This window comes from Oenanthe melanoleuca, chromosome 8 (genome assembly GCF_029582105.1).
Source record: "Oenanthe melanoleuca isolate GR-GAL-2019-014 chromosome 8, OMel1.0, whole genome shotgun sequence".
In the NCBI taxonomy this organism is placed as follows: Eukaryota; Metazoa; Chordata; class Aves; order Passeriformes; family Muscicapidae; genus Oenanthe; species Oenanthe melanoleuca.
The window spans coordinates 1,838,077-1,857,106 of NC_079342.1; the positions used below are offsets into that span (position 1 = coordinate 1,838,077).

At 46.6% G+C, this 19,030-nt stretch overlaps 1 protein-coding gene across 1 annotated transcript in view; it reads left to right on the forward strand.

The window, feature by feature from the left end:
- Positions 1-19,030, forward strand: part of ROR1 (receptor tyrosine kinase like orphan receptor 1) — a 128,324-nt gene that overhangs the window by 93,121 nt on the left and 16,173 nt on the right. Inside the window, exons 2-4 of the mRNA XM_056497782.1 lie at positions 3,520-3,591; positions 14,490-14,777; positions 16,166-16,196. Coding sequence (XP_056353757.1) covers positions 3,520-3,591; positions 14,490-14,777; positions 16,166-16,196 — 391 coding nt within the window. The remainder of the gene's footprint in view (positions 1-3,519; positions 3,592-14,489; positions 14,778-16,165; positions 16,197-19,030) is intronic.

The window sequence follows — 19,030 nt, forward strand, 5'->3', positions numbered from 1 at the left end:
GCCCCAAAAGAAGGTCAATCCCAGGCCCTGCTTCCACTGGCTGTGTCCATTCCTCCACTTAGCATCCCTGCATTCCTCGTGCTCTGGAGCCTGGCAAGCAGGATATCCTCATTTCCACACTCATTTTGCTCTCTCCTTTTTTCTGTACAACAGATTTATTCCCCATTAAAATTTTCAATTATTTCTGGGCTTGATGTCATCTCAGTTATCTTCTTTTTATTTGACTTACAGTCTCTAGTTCATCTTACAAATGCAGATACAGCTTTTTGTAAACCTTACTGAAGTTTATTTAATCACAAAGGCCTGACGTGTGAAATTCACTCCACACTTGTGCAACGTGGTGATAAAATCTGATCTTGGCCAACTCCTCCGTGGGAAGTGTGTTTGAATACACTTTACTTGGCTTTTCACAGCCTGTTGTGACTTCTCATTAACTTAAACCCAAGGTTTCTTAATAGGTTGGAACAGATAATTATCTTGCCAGTGTTAAGAAGAGTCATCATTCACCTGGAATGATTCCATGGATAAATACAACCTAAAGGGGATAATGGCTCTGTCTGCTGGTCACATTTCTCAGCCTGACTCTTCTTCCAAACAAATCTGATTGTTCAAGTTAAAGCTGGGCATTAGGGAAGTTTTAAGAAGTAAAAATTTGTTTTTAAAGTCCACGTTCAAAGTTCAGCTGCAATATTGCCAGGACAAGAAGAAACAACCTCAAGCTGTGCCAGGGATGGGTCAGGTTGGATGCCAGGAGGAATTTCCTCATGGAAATTCCATGGAATTCCAGGCCTTGAAAGGGGCTGCAGTCCCCATCCCTGGAGGTTTCCAAGGAATGAGGATGTCAGGGCTGGTGGCAAGGTGGGGATCAGGCACAGCCTGGAATTGATGACCTTGGAGGGCTTTTCCAACCTCACTAATTCTGTGATCTAACACCAGGCAGATTTTTTCATCCTGTTTTGAAGAGGTGGCAGCAGATGGGCAAGTCTGTTCCAGTGCCCCAAATGCTGTGAGCAAATCCCTGACTCATCCCTTCCCAGGGCTGGCTGGGAACTCACCTGGAATTGTGCCAGAGCCTTTCCAAGGGGAGGTGGCACCACTCTCACTTTCATGCCCAGCAATCCTGAGTCATCTCAGGTAGAAATGGAATTCAGGGATGACACCTGGACCTTTTTTTCTGGGATGTTTTATTTTCCTGCATTGGGGTGGTTTGTTCCTTCAGGGTGCAGCAGCTCTGTGAGTTCCCTTCAATCAAATAAAGTGTTTACTATGGGCACAGAGGTGCTTTGCCCTTCTTTGGAACTTGAATTGAGAAATATCAGAAAATCATCAGCCTGCAGAACTTCCACAAATAGGAAAGTTTGGTCTTCTGATGTGGTTTCTCCTGTAGATGAGTTGATGGGTGCCTGCTCTGAGATTCATGGCCATGTTTTCAAACCTGGTTAGGAAAACATCAATATGAACACTCTGTAGTTTTAAATAACAGAATACTGCATGTGGTCATAGTGTTGTCAGTTGTGGAGTTTTAAATAACAATTTCTGCATGTGGTCACGGTGCTGTTAGTACTTTCTGTTTAATTTTGGTTAATGTGTGTTACCTGTTGGCAGAATACAGTTGTTTTGTGGGCTCTTCATCCTAAAATACTTCCAAGTGAGCCAAAGTAGCTGCAGAAAGTCCATTGTGGAGTGCCAAATGTAGAGTGTGACTGAGGGAAGCATTGTCTGTGGGTTTGAGCTGTGCCTGTGGACACAGATGAACCAGTTTGGCCCCAGCAGGAGCAACATCACCTCAGATCTCAGTCTTGGAAGGGTTTTAGCACAGGAATTGTCCCATTTCTTGGCTGGGAGAGCTGGGAGGGTGAGGAGGGAGAGGGAACCAAGCATCCCAACCTCACCCAGCAGCTCCTGGGCAGAGTTTGGCCACTGGTCATTTGTCACCTACCCCCCATGACAGCAATATTGGCACTGGATCTGCTTTCCTGTCCTTAAACCTTGCAAGTTTAAGCCGTGTGGTCCCAAAAATTTGGGCTAGAGAAGGGTTATGTGGGTTGGACAAGATCAGCTTAATTAAAAACAGAGAATGAGAAGGGATGGACCCAATGGGCCAAAATCTCAGCTGGTGCCACCTCTGGCTGTGCCACTTCCCTGTGCCCAAGGCCTGTCCCCAGCTGTGGGCTCAGCCCTGGGCTCTGCCCAGCCCAGGATGTGCTCACAGGGCAGCTCTGATGCCTCCAGATTCCATGTTTGCCCTGGGAATCCTTGGCACAGCACTGGGTGAGCAGGGCTGCCAGGTGGCTTTTAAGGCAGGTTTTATTTCTAGAGAGGGCACTGGCTGTGTCTGCAGATGGATTTGTGGGTTTGTGAACACCTTCATGGGTGATTACAATTTCTGGTGATTTTTTAATGAAACAGAAGAGCTGCCAACACATCAAATAAAGACAGAACATCTTTGCCTGTGAAATCAGGGAATAAACTGACTCCCAGCATCCCAGCCCTGCCTCCCCTGTGCACCCTGGGATCACCCAGCTCTGGGGGTCCCTCCAGGGTGCAGGATGCCTGTGGGATGTTCATTTTCAGTCAGTTTTCCCAGGACTGGCTCCCTGAGCCCTGTCTGGTTTTATTTCACATCCCCTCTCCCACACTCAGTGCTGTCCAGCCCTTCTCTCCTCCTGCTCCAGGTCAGGTTTCCCAGGGCTGGGTGGACACAGGGAATGAGGGGGTGCAGTGCTTTCCCATGCCATGGAATGTGTGTGCACACCCCTTCTTCCCACCCTCCCACAACCCTCCTAAAGCTGGTATAAAATCTATTTATCCCTGGAGGATGACTCCAAAACCCTCCCTGGTGCCTGAGCAGCCTCACTGCAGGTGGATGTGCTGTTACAGTAAATCCTGGATGCTGGATGAAGTTTGGGTACAGGGAATGTTCTGCTGTGGCCTAGAGCTGAGGCAGGACATGCTGGCTTAACACCTGTGATTTGCTGTCTAAAATATCAGTACAGACTTAAATCTCCACTCAGCTTTTTCCTGGAGAATTCTCCCAGCAGTGAGCAGCTGCTGCTGGGGTTCAGATCACTCCTTCCAGCCCTGTTTTTATACAAGAAGTCCTGTTAACTTCAGTGTATAAACCACTTCCCTTCTGGAGCACATGGATTCCAATATCTTGTAAATATTAATAGATAACACATTCAGCAGCCTCTCAGCTCTACCACCACAGAGTCATTCTGCCTCTCTAAAACCCGTGGGGAGATTTTAGGGTGGGTCAAGTCCATCCCAAAGATTAATTAACCTTTGTTGCTTAATTAGCACGAGGCCTCTCAGTGAACAGCATTGCAAAACAAACTCCAGCCCTGGCTCTCTGCCTTTTCCCCCTTGGCTGCTTCTGCTGCCCAGATGGCTCAGCCTGCCAGCACAGAGCACCAAATCATTTTATTCCTGTGACAGCAACTTGATTCCTGATGCTATAGAATCCATATATTAACATTTTCCATCCATATATTAATATTTTCTCTTTTCCCCTTCCAGGAGTGAATTCCTCAGTTGTTGCTGATTTCGTGCCCACGTCGTCATGGAACATCTCAAGTGAGTTAGATAAAGGTAAGCAGGCAGAAAAAAAACCCCAAAACCACCTGAAATCAGATTTTAAAATCTTCATTTTTCTTTACCAAAGCAGCAAACAAAGGGGGTCAGGGACTATTCAAGATAAACCTAATTTGCCTCAGGATCCTTTGACATTTAATTCCATGTGGTTCTGTGATTTCTGGAGATTGCTGTGTTCATATCTTGTACCAGGAAAATGTTCCACATGGCAAAAATATTTCAGGGTGTTCTGTCACAGGTTTTTTTCTGGTGGATCTTGGGATTTGAAGTAAAAATTCACAAGCATCAGACACTCAGTTTGCCCTGATCTGTTTTATTGCTAAATTTTGAGGCTTTAATAATGCAAAATACATTTGCAGATGGTAATTAGGTGTAATCTGGAGCTCTCCAAGGGGTATATATTGTAAAAAAATGAGAGATTTATAATTCACCTTCATTTTGTAAATTAAACACTGCTAATTTAAGGCAAATTGCTGAGATTCCCTCATTGCAGGGCAGTGGCTGCAGCTCCTGAGTCAAACCTGTGCATCTTTGAGGATGCTCTTAGCTTCCCTCACTGTGCAATTTGTCAACCATTTTTCATTTGCCAACCATTTGCTGTTGAGATGGAAATTTCCCAAAGTGGAATTCTGCCCCAGATGGTTTTCCCAACTCTTTTGTCTGTGTTTTGTTAATGTTTTTTTTTTTTTGAACATGTGTTCATAATGTTTGATGTTTATGCATAAATATGTTTTCTGTGCTTTAGGATGAGGAGAATATGTAATTCTGGGTACTTTAGGTTGATTCTTTCACATCTGCCTTCCCAGCAGGGAAGGAGCAGAACTTCCTGGTGATCCAGGGCACAGTGGAGAAGATGAAAGTCAAAGGGCTGCTGCTTGCTGGTGGGAAAGGGAGAAAAGCCTGTGGTCATTCAGCAGAGAATTCCCAAATCCCAGCAAATTGCTGAGGGAAGGTGCTGACAGAGTGGATTTCTTATCCCTCTGCAGGGATTCATCATGGCAGGTCTGGGCAGAAGTGAAGGTGATGCTTCCCCCAGGCAGGACCATGGAATCTCAGAGTGGTTTGGGTTGGGAGAGACCTCAAAGCCCATCCAGTGCCACCCCAGGGACTCCTTCCACTGTCCCAGGGTGCTCCAATATCCAACCTGGCCCTGGGCACTGCCAGGGATCCAGGGACACCGTGCCCACCCTCCCAGGGAAGGATTTCTTCCTGATACCCCATTTAACCTGCTCTCTTCCCATGTTTCTTCCTTGGTTTTTCAGAAAGTAGGAAACAATTAAGTGGCCTAGAAAATAAAAGTCCAAAAAGCCACAAATCCACTCCAAAGTTCAGGAATGTCAGAGAAAGCAGAACTTTGACTTTGCAGAGTCCAAGCAGAGCTGCCACTCTGAGACTGAGCCATGTCCCACCTCCATGGCACCTGCTCCTGAGCTGGGGATATTGTCAGGAGCAGGTAAAAAATGAAGTTCCCTGTTTCTAATCCAGCTGGAATGTGGCAATTAGCAGCTCTTGGGCTGAATCCCGCATTCCTGGGGGATTACCCGGCCCCTTGCTGGAGCTGATTAGCATTTCCAGCGCTGGCAGCTCCCACACCTGAGCAGATTTACATGGGGGATTAAAAGGACTTTGTGCCCGAAAAGCTTCGTCAGAGGGGCGGCTCCTGCCAGCAGAGGCACGCAGGTTTTGTCTTGTCCGGGGCTTTCATGTGGGAGCTGCTGCTTCTCCTCAGAGCCTCGGGAACTCCACCTCGGATCCAGCCAAGCACACGCTGGGCGTGCTGGGGAAACCTCCGAGCAGAAAACGAGGCAGCCTTCCCATTCCTTTTGCATCTCAAGGACTCAAACATCCACTTGTGCTCCAGGAGGTCACGCTGGCGTCCCAGTAAAACTCATTTTAAAGCCTGTTAAATTCACCACATGAAAGTGGCTCCCAACCAGATCTCCCCATTAAATCCCTGCCCTGCTCTCAGTGGCTCCAACTCTACCTGCTGCCTTTTGGGAATGAGCATCTCCTCCTCCAGCGGGTGCCTCATGTTGGGGAAGGAGGAACAGCTTGATAATAATATTCTGCATTTTGAAATAATGATTTAATTTGGTGCTTTTCCCTCGCTGGGTGAGTTCTGCGGTGATTATCTTACAACTGAGCCCTATTCAGGTTTCAATTTCTATTAAATAAGCTAAATGGACAGCATTAAACAGTTGCCTGTTTATTCTTTTTAGCAGGAAATGAATTTAAAAGAGACTCAGCCACCCGTGAAGAGCTGTTGAAAGCAACGATTGATGGGAGGGAGGAGGTGGTTTCTCACCAAAACCTTAAAAAAACAAACAAACTGAGCATAGAAAATAAAAAATAATCACTTTTAAAACAGGGGAGATTTAGCTACGAGCATTTCTCTCTCTTTCCCTACTGGTAAACCATGGTGTGCAGAGGGAATGCCACGAGGGAGAAATGAAAATATGATCCTGTAAATATTTAATTCTACAAGGAGAAATGAGTGAAAAAAGGGGGCTGTGGTGGTGGGAAAAACCCCATTCCAGAGGGCTGGTGGCAGCATGTGAAGCTTTTCACTCCCAAGTTTTTGGTTGAGATTTCTCCTTCCCTGCCTGCCACCTCCCCTTTGCCCCCTCACACACCAGCTCCTGCTCCAGCTCTGTGGAAAAGCTCCCAGTTCCCACCTTTTCCTCCTTTAGGAAGGTGAAGAGCCCTCCATTCAGCTGCTCCTCTCCCACAAAGCAGATCAGGGAAGGAGAGGCTTTTCCTTCTTCCTTCCATCCCATGTCAGTTTATTTACAAAGAAACAGGCCTGAATTGGAATGAGAGCCTCTCTACATCTGCTGCACTGGAGGAACTGTTTGGGATCCCTTCATCCTTAGGCAAAGATAACTCTGGAGTCTTTGCCAGGAAAGAGTCAGCTTTGGAATATCATTTTCACTGTGAGTAGGATTCAGCTCCAGTGACTGTTCATTCTGCAAGGCTGGTAAGAGAATGATGCAGCTTCCCTGGAATGGGTCCTCCCAGTGCCCCCAGTTCCACCTCCAGAGGCACAGGGATGTGTCCTGGCTGTGGCTGAGCTGAGCTCAGGGCACTGGGGCTGCAGCTCATTTCTTTTGCTGGTTCCTCCTCCCAGGATCTCTTCCTTTGGTCCTTCAGCTCCCAAAGAAAACCTTTACTGTGAGTTTTTGCCTATTTTCCTTTTCCTTCCATGGCCTTTCAGCTCTGGCAAACAAGTATAAAACCTTGGAGCTTGGGAACCATTTCTATTTTCAGACATCCAGGATCCCAAGGCCAGGAGCTTGGGAACCATTTCCATTTCCAGACATCCAGGATCCCAAGGCCAGGAGTTTGTGAACCATTTCCATTTCCAGACATCCAGGATCCCAGGGCCAGGCTTTGAGCTCCCCACAGCCTCTGTGGGGCCCAGCACTTCCCAGTCCCACTGTCCTCCCTGGAACAGACATTCCCTGGAGAGCTTGGCAGCAGGAGTCAGGATTGTACAGCTGAAGATTCAGCTGGGATTTATCCTTAGCACTCAAAGGCATCTCAAGGATCATCTCCAGCATCTCTCCCCTGGGAGGGAGATGAGCACAAAATTACTGTGGAGGGTCCAAACAAGGGATGGGAGAAGTGCAGTGTTTGTGTGTCCTGAACTTCCTGGAGATCCTGGAGTGGGCAGAACATTCCCTGGAAGGGCTGGACAACAGTCCAGCACAGCAGGAGGAAAATGCAGACACTGGAAGGTCTGCAGGACACCCAGGGCTCTGCAGGATATCCAGGGCTGTGCAGGACACCCAGGGGTCTCAAGGACACCCAGGGGTGCAGCCAGGCTGCTCATGGAGCCCTTGGCTCACCCTCACTCACAAATCCAGGCTGGAGCTGCCACCTTGGCACGTCCTTCCAGGCAGGGAAGGGACCTGGCTGGGAGTTCCTCGAGGGAAAACCTCAGTGATCTCCCATAAACAACAAAAGCACCACCAAACATGGGGAGAGCCAGGTGGATGGAGGCCTCCTGCCTTTGGCCCCAGTCCTTCAGAGATTCCAGATTCTCCTTTGAAATCACTGGATGTGAATTTGATACGTGTGCTGAAAGGGGAAGAGTTACAGCTTTCACATTCATGCACAATTTACCTTTTTATTTTCCTTTATTATCTGGGGGATGTGGGGTAAATCAGGCTCCCCTGATGGGGCTCAGGGTTCTGATTCGATTTGTGGGGTCCTGTGAGTAGCAGGGCAGTAAATTACTGCTACTTTGTTTGAAAATTTTTTTAGCCACAGTACATTAGCTCCTTTTGTTTGCTTTTCCACTGACGGAGTGCACGTTTTTATTTGAGAATTTGTGTTTCTTGAATGTCTCATTTATAAATAATACAGGGTGTGAAATTCGAAGGTCACAGAATGCAGCCTGAAAATGAAACCACCCTGAGCAATTTTGGGCTTTCATGGCAAAAATCTTCCACAAAAAGCTTCACTTACATTGGATTTTTTATATAATCTGAGTGTGTGCAGTGAATATTGACCATTATACATAAGGTAACTATATATAATAACCTTTTCCTGGCTCATCCAGCTATCTTTGTTTATTTGAAAGATTGATAGATCGGAGGGTCAAGGGACGTGTTTTATTGTACGTTTCTGTTCCAAATTTCCTGACATTTTTGGTTGAAAAAAAAAATAGACCTTTAAAAGGCACAGAAAGGGCTAATAAGAACCAGATCCTAAAGTGATGCTATGTCAAAATGTCAGAAATAACAGCTTTTCTTTGACTCCACAGCATTAATCTTGAGGCACATACCTTTCCATACACCCTCCCTTTAATGCTGGAGTTTTTCTTTGTGGCTCTTTACTGCAGAGCAGCTTCTAAAGTGACAACAAAATCCCTTGATGGTTTTCAGTAGTTGGCTTTATAGCTGGATGTGGACATTTGTTTACCTATTCCTAATCACTTTTTTTTTTTTTTTGGTGATAAAGTTTTGAGGTTTCCTACTTGGGCTATAAAACTGGTTCCTGAGTAAAGAAAAGCTTCATTTCCCCTCAAAGTGACCTCTGAGACATCTGTCCTTAAACCTCAGAGCTGTCTGATGGAAGGAGGGGCAGAAGCAACTCCCAGATGAATTCAGGAGTTCCTGGGGGGCAGTGAGTTGTCCAGTTCCCACCCAAAAGCAGTGGGATTCAGACTCCAGATAATTTTTTTGGAAGTCCAGTTTCCCTCCACGAGCCCAGTGCTATCTCTAAGCTGCCAATTATCAGAATATAAAAATTAATTCTGAGAGTCCCAGTGAGAGTGGAGATCTGAAAATCCATCAGGGTTTGAGCTGTGCCCTGCCTGCCTGGGGTCACTGAGTTGTCCTGGGTGGCACTGAACCCTCTGGGTGGGTCTGGGAAGGGCAAGTCCAGGACAGAACTTCCCAAATGATCTCCTGCACATCTCTGAGGAAACCCATTGGAAGTAAATTGGGCAAGCTAAGGCAGCAGAAGTTTTCTTTTGTCCCAAGAGAGCAGACACTGGATATTTCCACATGTTATCTGGACTTCTTTAACCCTGACTTTCTTCAAGAGTGGCCAGATCATGACTTGCAGCATCTCTTCCCTCCCACTTTCATTCCTCTTGTTTATTGATCTAAAATGAGTGAAATTCCAGGTGGGAGTTATTCTTTTACCCCTTTTAATAACCAGGCCTGGTGATCAGACCCGTGGGGAGTTGTCTTCCTCTGTGAGTCCTGGGCAGATCCAGCAATCCATGGTGAATCCTTTTCCCAAGGGATGTGTGTGGCCACACTTCCACCAGAAATCCTGCTGCTGCTTCCTTGTCATGGAGCAGCAAACCCCTCCAGCACCCTCAGTCTGGGTGGGCTCTGTGTTGCTGACCTTCTCCAAATTCCACATGGAAAATTCCCAGGTGGTGGTGGTGGATTTTTGTGAGTATGGAGCACATCCAGGTGTGGCACCACACTGGACTCATGGATAATCCAGGGTCTGAATTAATGAAAATGCAGCTTTCTCTGAGACACTTCTGGGCATTTTTCCAGTGATGAAGAACCAGGGAGCTGCCAAACCTTTCAGTTCACAAACAGAATTCAATGATCAGCCTGGTCTAGTGGAAGGGTCCCTGCCCATGGCATTGTTGGAATGAGCTGAACATTGAGGTCCCTGCCAGCCCAAACCATTCCAGGGTTCCATAAATGCAATAAGCACTGGAATATTGGTGTCCCAGTGCCTTGCTCCAGCCAGTCAGGTCCTGCTTTCTGTGCTGCAGTGCAGGTTTGAATCTTCAAATCCAGAATTAAACAGCTGGAAAAGGTGTCCCCACAGCTGCTTGAGGAAAGGTCTGGAGATGTTTGCAGGGATCTGTGTTGCTCCCCATCTGTAATGGAAGGAACTTGGCTCACCAGCCTCTCCTGTGCACCTGGATTAAAGCTGGTTTAGGCTTGAGCAGAGACTTTAATTTTAGCTTTTCTTTGAATATTCCAAAAGATCAGAAGGGCAGAAATGAAACAACAACTCTTTCATAAAATGACCCTTCCAGGGTCTAATCCTGCATCCCCATCGTGCTCTAAACACCTTGTGAAATCAGAAACATGCAGCACACACGGTGCTGGGGGGGAAAGGTCTCTCTGTGGCCAGCAAAATCCTCCTGCAGGCCAGGAGGGTGTTTGTGCTCTGAGATGTGTCTTTGGGAATTTAAGATAGAGTAACCATGTGCTCACAGAGCAGATTAACATTCCTTGGCCAGCCAGGACGAGCTTTTATTTTGAAAGCCACCTGGGTTCCACTTTAAAGCAGTAGAATAGGGGAGGATTTATTAGGACTGGGCAGGCTCCTATTTAACAATGTCAAGGCAGAGCTGTGGAAATACAGACACTTCTCTTCTTTGGAGACACACAACACTCTACATTTGGTCCTTGCACAGCTGTTGCTGTTCTGTAACATCAAACCAGCACAAAGTTTGGCCATGAAGGATACCTAATATTTGGGTTTTTATATGCAGTGTCTCCAATTTATGCGCTCAGAATCATGAGGATGACTTATGATGTGTTGTGTTTGCCTTGGCAATGGCTCAAACCCAGAAATATATTTCAGGCTTGGCTTTCCAGATATTATCTCAAGTCATTTAAAAGTTCATTATAGGGCACCCGCTAGTGCTGCTCTAGTAAAGGGGCTGTCAGCATTTTTCAAGGGTTTATAACTCAGCCATTAAAAAAAAACTCTCTGTGGGCTGAAACTTGGCATTCAGGGTCTAGGCCCAGCAGTAAATTGTTTTTACAAATTAAAAAAAAATCAGTTTGACTATTATTAAATTATAGGTGGGCTAAATTTTATTTAGAACTCTTTCAGGCTATTCTCCTGTACTCCTGTAAATTAAAACGCTTCCCAAATGTTTTTATTGAGTGCTACTCTAAAATACGGACAGGCTTTTGTTCAGTGCTTGAAATCCTGAGATTTAACTTAAAATGCAGTAACAGTGCTTATCCCAGCATAGCACTTTTCACCTTCAAAGTGCTTTATGAGCATTATCTCATTAATGTACATAGCAGCCTCCCCATGATGTAAGAGGGATTATTATCCTCACTTTATGGCTGGAGACATCGAGCCAAAAGGTTTAAGGCTGTTTTTAAAAGGCCTTAGTTGCACAAATCCCATGTGAGCTTTGATTGGCTTTGGGTGTCTACTTCCCTTTGGCTCTTCTAAAAATCACAACTGAGCTGATTCACCCAAAGCTGCTCCGAGCCAGGATTAAACTCAGACTTTCCAAAGGCCAGTGCCACCAGACTGGATCATTCCCAGTACACCACAACCAACCTTTTTTCTAAGAAATTGTTCAGAGGGAGTCAAATCCATCTGGAGAGCTCCTGGATGGCAGGAGAGGCTCAGGTGAATTATGGTGAAATGATTTGGATTGGAAGGGACCTTAGAGCTCATCCCATTCCACCCCTGCCAAGGGACACCTTCCAGTAGCCCAGGGTGCTCCAGCCTGGCCTTGGGCACTTCCAGGGATCCAGGGGCAGCCACAGCTGCTCTGGGCAGCCTGTGCCAGGAGCTCCCCACCCTCACAGGGAGGAATTTCTCCTTTGATGGGCTTTGGGAGGTGACAGACACAATAAAAATACAACTGGGCTGCTCTCCACACCAGGCAAGGGCAGCAATGGATGAGTTTGGTGCATGCCAGGGAAGGGATCCTCATCCTTTTACAAGGTTTTTGGGGAGTTCATTTTCAATTCCAAAACTGCTTTGTCTTTGAGAAACATTTCCCAGAGCCCCCAGTAGCTTCAGACCCATCCTGTTAAATCTCATGTCATGGGAGCTGCTTGATCTGGTTTATGATTTGGATACTAAATTTATGGATTTGAGGACTAATCTAGGGTGAATTTAGCAGATGAATTTGTTTTAGTGTTTCTGCAGTAGCTCATGGAGGAAGGTGGAGAACAATGAGAGGAGTCAGCAGCTCCTGAGGCCACTTGAGTTGGTACTTACAGAGAAGTTGCAGCCACACTTTTTCTCTCACTTACAATTTCTATTGATGCTTCAGAATCCTTTTCCAGCCTTTGGAAACCTGCCCTACATCCTCCCTCCTTTATTGCCTCTGCTGTATTCCTCAGGACCTTTAAAACCTTCTGTTCACTGTGCTGTTTGCCAGCCAGCCCATCCCAGAGCTGTTCCTCTCCCTGTTGGGCTGGAGATGTCTGAAGCAGTCCCGGGAACATTATCAGGAATTAAATAAATGGCTGCGGTGCAGAAATGTTACATTGGGTAATTAACTGTGGTTCTCCGGTCCCAGGCCATTAGTGGGGCTTTATTAAACCCAGATTGTGCAGGGAGCCCAGGAATCCATGAGCTGGCTGCAGCTCTGCTTCCCAGAGAGGCTGTCAGGATGGCAGGGCAGAAACATTCCCTGGGATGGAGCTTGGAGAAATGCCCCTGGGGAGCTGAGGAGGCGTGGGGCACCCTGAGAGATGTCAGACCCTGCTGTGTGTCCTGCAGGGCTGGGATCTCTGCCCTCAACCCCAGCCACAGATTTCCTAAATAAAGGGATCCATGGGAGTGTAGGAACAGCTGTGTTTTCATAGAATTATGGAATAGTCAGCTTGGAAAAGGCCTTCAAGATCACCAAGTCCAACCACCACTAAGCCACGTTCCCACATAATTTTTGAACATTTCCAGGGATGGTGACTCCACCACTGCTCTGTTCAGCCTGTTTCAATGCTTTTCAACTCTTGCCATGAATTTTTTATCCCTTATACCCAATCTAAACCTCCCCTGGTGAAACATGAGGCTGTCCCTTCTCATCCTGTGCCTTGCTCCCTGAGAGAAGCACAGTCTCACACCTGCACATTAGAACTGAATGGAAAAAATGCACGTGGAAAAAAAAAGTATCTGTGGGCAGGGCCTCGGTGCCAAATGTTTGTCCCAAATGGCTCCTGGGACCAGGTGAGGACAGGGACGCCTTGTTCAAAGTGCTGTGCAAACACGGGGTAAGTGGTGTGCTAAACAGATTAAAAACAAAGGCGAGAGATACTGCTCCCCACAAAGCATAATGAAGGGAGGAGCTGGGCAAGCCGAGATTACAGGCAGTAATTAGGGAAGTGGCTCACTTAGGCAGGCTGGGTGGCTGAGCTGGTTTGGAGCACGCTGGAGGGTTTTTTCACACTTTTAGGAAGGTTTTGTGCTGGAGTTAACTGCAGATGGATTTGAGAGTGATGGAGCACAAGCAGCACAGCACCAGTTTGGGGATTCCCCATCCCTGGCAGTGTCCAAGGCCAGGCTGGGCAGGGCTTGGAGACACCTGGGATAGTGGAATGTGTCCCTGCCCATGGCAGGGGGTGGAGCTGGATGAACTCCAAGGTCCCTTCCAATCCAAATAATTCTGTGATTTCAAGTTCACTGACTGATTCTGGCTTTTCTTGACCTCCTGGTTTGGCTCTGAGAGTTCAGGAGCCAGATCCAGTCGGGATTTCTCATTCCTTGGCCACCCTGCTGGGACAGCCAGCAGCTGATGATGGCTCTGAGCACTAATGGCCACTGTTAGGTTTGAACTCTGACATGGAGATGAAAGCCTGAGGATTCCATTCCCCTTCCCCAATCCATCTCCCTCCCTGCCTTTAAAGGATTTAATGAAATGGTGAATACAGAGAACTAGGAATGGGCCTCTTCCTGAAGGATGCCCAGTGAAACAGCCCCTGACAGAAGGCAGTGCTCAGGAATGGATTAGGAGAGATTCATCTTTGTAATTCTAATTTCATTTGGTATTTCAGTCACAAGCCCTATTTTGGATTGAAGGTAACCTTCAGTACTCTTAGCCATGGAAATGCTGAGTGAGAATAAAGTCTCCTCTCCCAGATATGATCCTTATTTTCATCTCTGTAATTGATGCTTACAAAATCGTGGATAACACACTATCTGCTCTACCTGTGAGTCACTAAAAATGGCTTGGAGACAGGATCACAGAATCCTGGAATGGTTTGGGTTGGGAGAGACCTTAAATCTCATCCCATCCCACCCCCTGCCATGGCAGGGACACCTCCCACTGTCCCAGGCTGCTCCAAGTCCCAGTGTCAACCTGGCCTTGGTCACTGCCAAAAATCCAGGGGCAGCCACAGTTTCTCTGGGTAACAGGATTGTCACTTCTGAATGATTCCTTTCATATATTCCTGTATTGGGTGGATTCTGGCATGAGCAGAGGCAGGTCAGCATCAAAATGAACAACTGGAGCGCTGAGATGTTCTTCATGTTTATTGATTAGGAAAAAGAGAAGAAAAAAGAGCAGCAGTGTTTTTTTCTGAAAATGAAGCCAAATAGGAGATGTTGAAACAGCAGAGGGAAGGCTGATAGCCACCTGTGTGTCCTTTCCAAGGACAAGCAGGACATTCCTTGCTCTGAAGTCGTTCTCTTCCCTCCCACCCCAGATTATTTCCTGACGCTGGACGAACCCATGAACAACATCACCACCACCCTGGGCCAGACAGCAGAGCTGCACTGCAAGGTGTCAGGGAACCCCCCTCCCACCGTCAGGTGGCTGAAGAACGACGCTCCTGTGGTGCAGGAGCCGCGCAGGATCTCCTTCCGAGCCACCCCCTACGGCTCCCGCCTGCGCATCCGCAACCTGGACACCACCGACACCGGCTACTTCCAGTGCGTGGCCACCAACGGCAGGAGGAGCGTCTCCACCACCGGGGTGCTCTTTGTCAAGTTTGGTGAGTTCACTCCTCAGCTCTTCCAGCTCTTCAGGGAAAGGTGTTCACCCGGGGGACAGCGGCGCGCTGGTGGAGCGGAGCTGGGAACGCAGAATTTGTTACGTTTATTGTTTAACGTTTTTTGTTAAAGTTGTTTGGTAAATCCAGATTGTGCAGGGAGCCCAGGAATCCATGAGCTGGCTGCAGCTCTGCTTCCCAGAGAGGCTGTCAGGATGGCAGGGCAGAAACATTCCCTGGGATGGAGCTTGGAGAAATGCCCCTGGGGAGCTGAGGAGGCGTGGGGCACCCTGAGAGATGTCAGACCCTGCTGTGTGTCCTGCAGGGCTGGGATCTCTGCCCTTCAACCCCAGCAACAGATTTCCTAAATAAAGGGATCCATGGGAGTGTAGGAACAGCTGTGTTTTCATAGACTCATGGAATATTCAGCTTGGAAAAGGCCTTCAAGATCATCAAGTCCAGCACCAGCACTGTGTTCACAATTAAACCATGTCCCAAGTGCCACATCCATGTTTCTCAAACAGTTGTAGGGATGGTGACTCCACCACAGCCTTGGGCAGACTGTTCCAACATTTTTGGAGGAGAATTTTCCCCAATACCCAATCTAAACCTCCCCTGGAGCAGCTTGAAGCTGTTTCCTCTCCTCCTGTCCCTGTTCCCTGGGAGCAGAGCCAGAAGGGCCCCCCTGAGCCTCCTTTTCTCCAGGCTGAGCCCCCATTAATGTGGCACCTGGGTAGATTCAGACCTGAGGAGAAAAACTCCTTTATTCTGAGTGACCTCTGTGTCTGGTGAGTGAGAAATTTCAGCTGGCACTGCAGGCTGAGGGCCTGAAATGAGACACATATATACCTGTCAGGGAAAATAAGCACTCATTCTTCCAAGTTTATATTGAGATAACTGCCTTCAAAGCTGATCTTACCACTCAGAAGATTCCAAACAAGAAACAGGTTTTGTGTGTCTTCTCCTCCTCCACAGTCAGGGGGAAATAATTCACTGAGATGAAGATATTTGCACACAGTCCTGGTTAATCCTCTTTGGAACTGGACAAATAACACACAGGGAATTACGGATGTGATGAGTTTCATCATCTTTTTTTTATCCTAAGTCTCCCCTGTTTTCTGATTTTGGTAAGAAATTAATAATTAGATGTTCTGCTAGGCTGTTTCAAGAGGAGGGTGAGTTGCTCACCTGCTCATTGTCCTCATGTCATGTTCTGCAGCCAATTCAGGCTTGTCTGTGGTGCTGAGGGACTGTCACTCCTCTGTCCAACCCCATAAACCACAGCCAACAGCACAGACTGGTGCTTTTATCTTTTAAAAGGTTTTCAAAAGCTTCCTGCTTGCTACCTGGCCATAACTCATCCTGCTGTTTTTCTTCTGTCACTTTTCCAGGTCCCCCGCCAACAGCAAGCCCAGGATCCTCGTAAGTCCTTTCATGTCTCTTCTGTGGCTTCATTAATCTTGCATTTCAGCAGTCAGAAGTTCATTTGTCATTCAGTGTGACAGGAGCACTTTTACATCCTGCTTTTTAAGTCAGATAGGATGGTAATTTATGGTAACTGAGTTATCTGTCTCGCAGTTGTATTTTCATGTTATCGTGTCAACTCCTATTTCTTACCCCAGACTTCTTAATTTCCAATATTATTACCTTTAGATCTTCTGGTGCCTTCAGTCTGTGAAGTGCTTTCAGTGCACCTACAGGTACTTCATCCATGTCACAGCCCAGTCTGGAAAATATTTATCACTACAAGCAGATTTTACTACCCAGGGGCTTCTTGCTGATTTTAAGGGTCGTAAACTGTGTCTGTGTCTCTGTACCTGAATTAATAAACTGTCTGAAACCTGAGGATTTAAAGACTGAGAAGGTGGGTGGGAGCAGAGGCTGTTTGTGCCACAGCTCCCTGTGTCCTGGAGCTCAGAAAATGAATCCATTAATGCAATTATGAGGGATGCAAAAACCTGGGGATGTGAATGTTGCTGGCTCCTTGTGGAAGATCTTCCATGAATTATTGCAGAGGATATAACAGAGGAGAAGCATCTGACCACAAAAGGATGTTGTAGGATGCCCTCTAATGGAACAGCCTAAAATGTGGTTTTATCTTCCCTTGTGAAGGTGCCTGATGTGGAATCCTGGGGTTTGTTTTGGAAGGGGAGCTCCTTGCTGGGATTTCAGCTCTGCTTGGTGATTGTGGGGTTCTGGGAGGGAAGTTCCTGGTGCTGTGGGGTTTGGGGGCTGTTGGGCTCTCCAGCACCTTGGAGACTTAATGAATGAGGTGAGAAAATGGGGATTTTGTGCTGCTCCCACCTAGTTTGGGGTTTCTGAAATTTGTGGGGTTAAACAACACATCCTTGGAGGTCAGAACCCAAGGGAGAGCAGTGTGAGCACAGAGAGCTGGGCTGGAATTTCACCGTCTAGGCACTCAGGATTGCCTCACTTTTGGAAACAAAATACATTTGGAAACTTTTTTCCAATTTTTTCTTTCTGGCAGGGTTTTGGTGGGTTTTTTTCCCACTTTCAAAAGAAAAAAAAAAAAAAAAAAAGGACCCCCAACTTTACCAGCCAAAATACACACAGAGGATGTGAAAAGGTAAAAAGAAAGGGAGATGTCCTCTTTAATAGTTTATTTCATAGCTCTGCCTTATAGTTTTGTGACCAAAAGAGATGTTTAATCACACTTCAGTTGCATGCTGTGAAATGCAGGAGGGAAATTACCTCAAATTCTGGTTCTTTGTGTTTGCTGTTCCTTCCATGCAAAAAATATCCTGGGGATTGGTTTGTGTGACTCACTCAGTGTAGCCTTCTCCCTGTACAAGTTGAAAAATGAATTTGTAACTATGAAATTAATTTTTCTGCTTTTTTTTCTCTGTGAAAACCAAGCCCATCTGTGCCAGTTTCCAAGCTCCAGGGTGAGAGATGAAATATCTGGTTGACCTCCCTCATCATCTTCCCTCTGGGGAAACACTTTCCTTGGGAATAGTCTGGAAGTTGGGCCATAAAATTCAGAACAAAACTGGCAGCAAGTTCCTGGGCCTGCTTTTCCCTTGTCTGTATCAGTCACCCATGAGTGGAAGGTTCTGTTCATTTACAGATTTCATTTGAGGATTGTTTTTAAAAATATCCCCACACTCAGCACTTTCCCTTCCATAATTTATAGGTGCAGAGCTGAGCCCTGATGTGATGGCAGGAAAACAGATGGGCCAAGTGTGAATGGGAATGTTAAATGATGATTTCTGTGAAAGGAGACAGGCAGGGGTAGATAACACAATAATTCATGTGTGTTATTTTTGCTGCTTTCCCTAAGCTGTCTTAGAGCCAAAAGTCTGATTTGGAAATCAGCCTGAAGCCAAGGCAGCCACTAATTCCAACCCCCTGCCATGGAAACCTTCCACCAAACCAGGAATTTGCACATTGCTTCTCAAAATGTCCCCAAAACTCAGATTTTTAACATTATTTTTGAAGTTCCTGTGCTCCACATCCCTTTGAAACTCACTTTTTATCCATCATCCATGGCAAGGTTGGTCCCTTAAGGACACAGAAATGTGTGTCTGCACCCCAGGTGTGGCTGCAGAGATCAGAACCAGAACAGAACGAGGTCAGAGCACAGCAGATTCCTGGAGATGAGAGAATTTCATGTAACAATAGGGAAGCTTTGGCCTGGGAATGGTTCTGTGCCCAATTTTTCATTCTTTTTGTCTCACTCTCCATTGTTCCCACTACCTGGAGCCTTGGCTTTGTGCTTATCCCAAACTTTTCCCACTGCAGGAGAAATCCTGGGCACAAATCACTGAAATTAGAGGTGGTGGAGCAAGAACTTCCACAAGAGCTGCAGTGAGAACAAAAAGGAAAATGCCACTTTCTATGGGCTGGTGTAAAAACGAGCTGGAAAAACCCTGCTGGAGTGGAATCCAGTGGGAAGAATGCAGAAAATGCTCTGTATTTATTATTTATTGTGCTGTGAGCATGTTCTGAAGGGGTTTAACCTGGATGTGTATGGCAGGATATATTCCCAAGTGGAATATGTACATGCTGGTGCCAATAGTCCTCTGGAACAGTCCTTTTGTTCTTCATGGAGCCTCTTCTATATATAAATCTCCTAAATATGGCATTGTTTGTTCTTTATTTAGCCACTGGGAATGAGGAGAGGGGAAAAGAGGAGACAAGAGGACTGTAATTTGAAGGAGCATCTGATTCATAAAATGAAATGGGGTTTGTGATTCCCAGAAATAGCTTGCAAGGCTTGTGAAACCACAAACCCC